The sequence below is a fragment of the Alligator sinensis genome, unplaced genomic scaffold, assembly GCF_000455745.1.
Source record: "Alligator sinensis unplaced genomic scaffold, ASM45574v1 scaffold974_2, whole genome shotgun sequence".
Lineage (NCBI taxonomy): Eukaryota > Metazoa > Chordata > Crocodylia > Alligatoridae > Alligator > Alligator sinensis.
Window position 1 is genome coordinate 447,745 of NW_005842369.1, and position 3,353 is coordinate 451,097.

Genomic DNA, 3,353 nt, shown 5'->3' on the forward strand with positions numbered 1-3,353 from the left:
ATAAACCCAGTTCATAAATGCCCAAATAAGGAAGGTCAACAGATTCCAAGCTCCCTGCCCCCGAAGTCAATGCTGCTGCAGGGTTGAGGCAGTGTGGGGAAGCTCTGGTATTACTATTTAGGCAGCTAAGGGAGTCAGTAGTCTGTTTATGTCCCATTGTTCTCTACTTCACAGGTGTAAACAATCATCTCCTCATTTTAATGGTTATTCCAATAATCAAGCCATTTTATTTTAGAGCAATTTTGCTGTCTGCCAGGTCTTCCTTTTTCACAGCTCATGCCTCCCCACACCCAGGATGCTCATTTTTATTTTCATCAGCCAGCTGGGATCAGCCTCTGAATTCTGGGACTGTTCCACCTAAACTGGGACGTAGGGCCACCAGTGTTCCCTCTCAGCTGTGCGGCATGCACAGCCACGCAAGCGTGCACATGCCATGCTGCCAGGCGCGCCTGCGTGGACATACACACCACACAGCTTAAAGGGAACGCTGGTCACCCTAAGTATAGGGAGTGTACAGCTCTAGCACAAGAATAGAGTCCAGACTAATGAAGCTGCACATTTAAAGAAGTTATTCTCCCCATCAAATTGAGTAAGATGTTTTTATGTTTAGTCTTTCTTTCGCTCCTTGAAGAGACACTTTAAACATTTGTTTTGGGATCCAGCACACAAACTTGGATCTTTTCTTCCTATATACCAGGTAACAAAAGCAAAGGTTTTACAAGCCAAAATGTGTGCAGCCCCACTTTTTTAAAATGCTGTTTGCAATAACACCTATGGAGAAGCTGTGAGAAAGGGAAACAGCTCTGCTTAACCATCAGTGACAAAATCTGGCCATGCAGTGGCAGATATTTAAGCACTGTTAACTTAAAAAAAAACCCAAAACACTTTTAACTAGAGCTACCTTGACATAGAATCAACAAGACAAACATATGGATCTCCAGCTGTCTTCAGATAGAGACACTTTCAAAAAGCAGTCTTTTCATTTCCTTTTCATGGAAAAAGATTGGGTTTATGAAAGATTGGGTTTTCGATTGCCTCCAGACTATTGAAAAATTGTAAGATTAAAAGCATTTGTAAAGGTTTTACTGAGGTGTAGACCCCCCCAAAGGCTGCACGCTGTTATCTGCTTTTTTCAGTTCCCAATATAACCTTGGTCAATCTATCCTTTCAGTCTCCCTAGCTGTAAAAGGGAGCTAGATTCTCCTAATTCACTGTACACGACAATTATGAGCAGTTGTAAAGCATTTTCAAACCTCAGTTTCTAGGTACTAGCAAAATGCAAAGCAGTAGTATTGGCTTACCTACAGTTACTGCAGCTACAACTGGAGAAACAATTACAGACAAGGTTACACCACCTGCGATAGCCAAGTTTCTCTTGTGCTTCGAAATGTCTTTTCCTTCATAGCGATTGTGAATCTTGAGAGGAAAAAAAAAAGGAAAAAAAAGTGTTCAGGATATATTGAAAAATGCTGATAAATTGTCGTAGGGAGGAAAGATGTCACAGATAATTTGGGCTCTGCTCTGCTATTATGCAATGTTGTGCCTTCAATTAGAGACTATGTGCTACTCATTTATATCCTGATATAGCCCCTCTTAAAAAGGGGTACTTATCAAAGAGGAAGGACATTCATCTTTTTCTTAAGTTTTTATACAAGTATCTTCAGAAAGTATGTTAGAGAGCCTTGTGACATATGCATATACTGAGTCTTACAAATATGATTTCTGAATCCATTTAGAGACAAATTATTAAAATTTCTTGCTCTTAGTCATATTTTTCCTGAACATTAGAGCAATGACAAAACTGTGCTTTCAGATGTTTTAACAGAACAAGGAATGAAAAACTGCTACAGCAGTATTGCCTTCAAGCTGAGACACCAGGAGACCAGAACTGTTAGTGTATACTTGCTAGGATAAACTTTCGAGTTAAGTGTGTGTGTTGGCTAACACTGTTCTTATTGTGCTTCTATCCATCAAGGGGTTTAGCAGGGTTAAAACCCTTACTGACTGTCTGCTCTACAGGCCTTTGGAAATTTGACTGTCTATACCCATCTGCAGCAACCAAATGAACAAGGTTTCCCAATTAGCTGTCTGTTACTTGACATCACTTTTGAGGCTCAGGCTGTAATTCTAAAATGATAATACTACTCTACTTTGAAGGTCTGTTATGAGTGTAAATTAATACATGAAAAGCACTCAGTGATGAGGTCTTCTAATAACATGGGGCAAGACCTGTTCTAACCAGAAACATCAGACAACAGTCTTCCTTTCTTCCCCTCTTTTCTGGAAGGGTGCAAGTAGTATATTAGAACACAGCAGCAGGCACGTCATGAAAACAATGGTAGCAGAAAAGAGAGAGAAAGGGCTGAAAAACTGGTTGGGTAGAACTGCATCACCACAATTCTAAGCTAGCAGTAAGAGTCTATGAATAGGAGAAGAAAAGGAAAGAAAGGCACGACAGTCTTTTGGATCAGCAAGAAGCTGACTGGCAGGAGTGTGTTTGGACTAATTCAAACTGACAAAGCAGACACAGAGTAGCCTTAGGATTTAAGCGACAGTTCAATTAATGTGAAGCATTAAACTACGGAGCAATTTGAGCCGGAGTTAACTGCTCCTGGGTGCAGCGTCTAACTTCGCGCCTGGGACAGGAGCAATATGAGCTGGGGAGGAGCAGGCTCACAGCTGGCTGGGCTGACTGGGCACAATTTACACCCATGGTCACTGGCTAACATGCATTTCAGCACAGCAAACTGCTACTCTATACCTGAGACAGTACTATCTTACAGCAGAGTTAATTAGCTCACTGCGACCTAATACTGGTGCACGCGTAGATTGTGACCCTTTACTATGGAGCTAATTTAGTCTACTCTGCAATAAAGCACATGTGTAGGTATACCCACTATAGCATGATTAACAGTTTTAGCACTTTAACTGTCCAAAATCACCCATTTCAGAAGGCCCATTTCCATGGGACGTTGGTAAATTAATATTTGACCAGGAATCCCATCCAACTCTGGGTATGATTAAGGAGACCAGGGATGGAAGATTCAGTACTTGTTAAAAAAAAAAGCCAGCTGGGTGCCCAAATAAGGATTCAAAGGATAACTTTCCAATATTTTGGTCTGCATGTATGTGCAAACAGAAGCCACCCTTAAACATTGTTTATTTCTGAAATGAATTGCTTTATGTATTTGGGAAGGGACGGTGAAAGGAGCTAACTGGAAGTACATAACTGTACCCTTTGTAAATGTGCTGCATTTAATATCAGAATGTAAAATCTGAAGCAAGAAAAGAGACAGAATGCACTTTACCTTACGTCCCACATACACAGGGATCCCAATGATCATAGCAGGAAT

At 40.9% G+C, this 3,353-nt stretch overlaps 1 protein-coding gene across 1 annotated transcript in view; it reads right to left on the reverse strand.

Annotated features, from left to right (window-relative positions):
• RNF19A (ring finger protein 19A, RBR E3 ubiquitin protein ligase) overlaps positions 1-3,353 on the reverse strand; it is a 184,782-nt gene that overhangs the window by 14,398 nt on the left and 167,031 nt on the right. Inside the window, 2 exon segments of the mRNA XM_025210728.1 lie at positions 1,302-1,416; positions 3,309-3,353. The exon segment at positions 3,309-3,353 is cut by the window's right edge and continues 3 nt beyond it. Coding sequence (XP_025066513.1) covers positions 1,302-1,416; positions 3,309-3,353 — 160 coding nt within the window.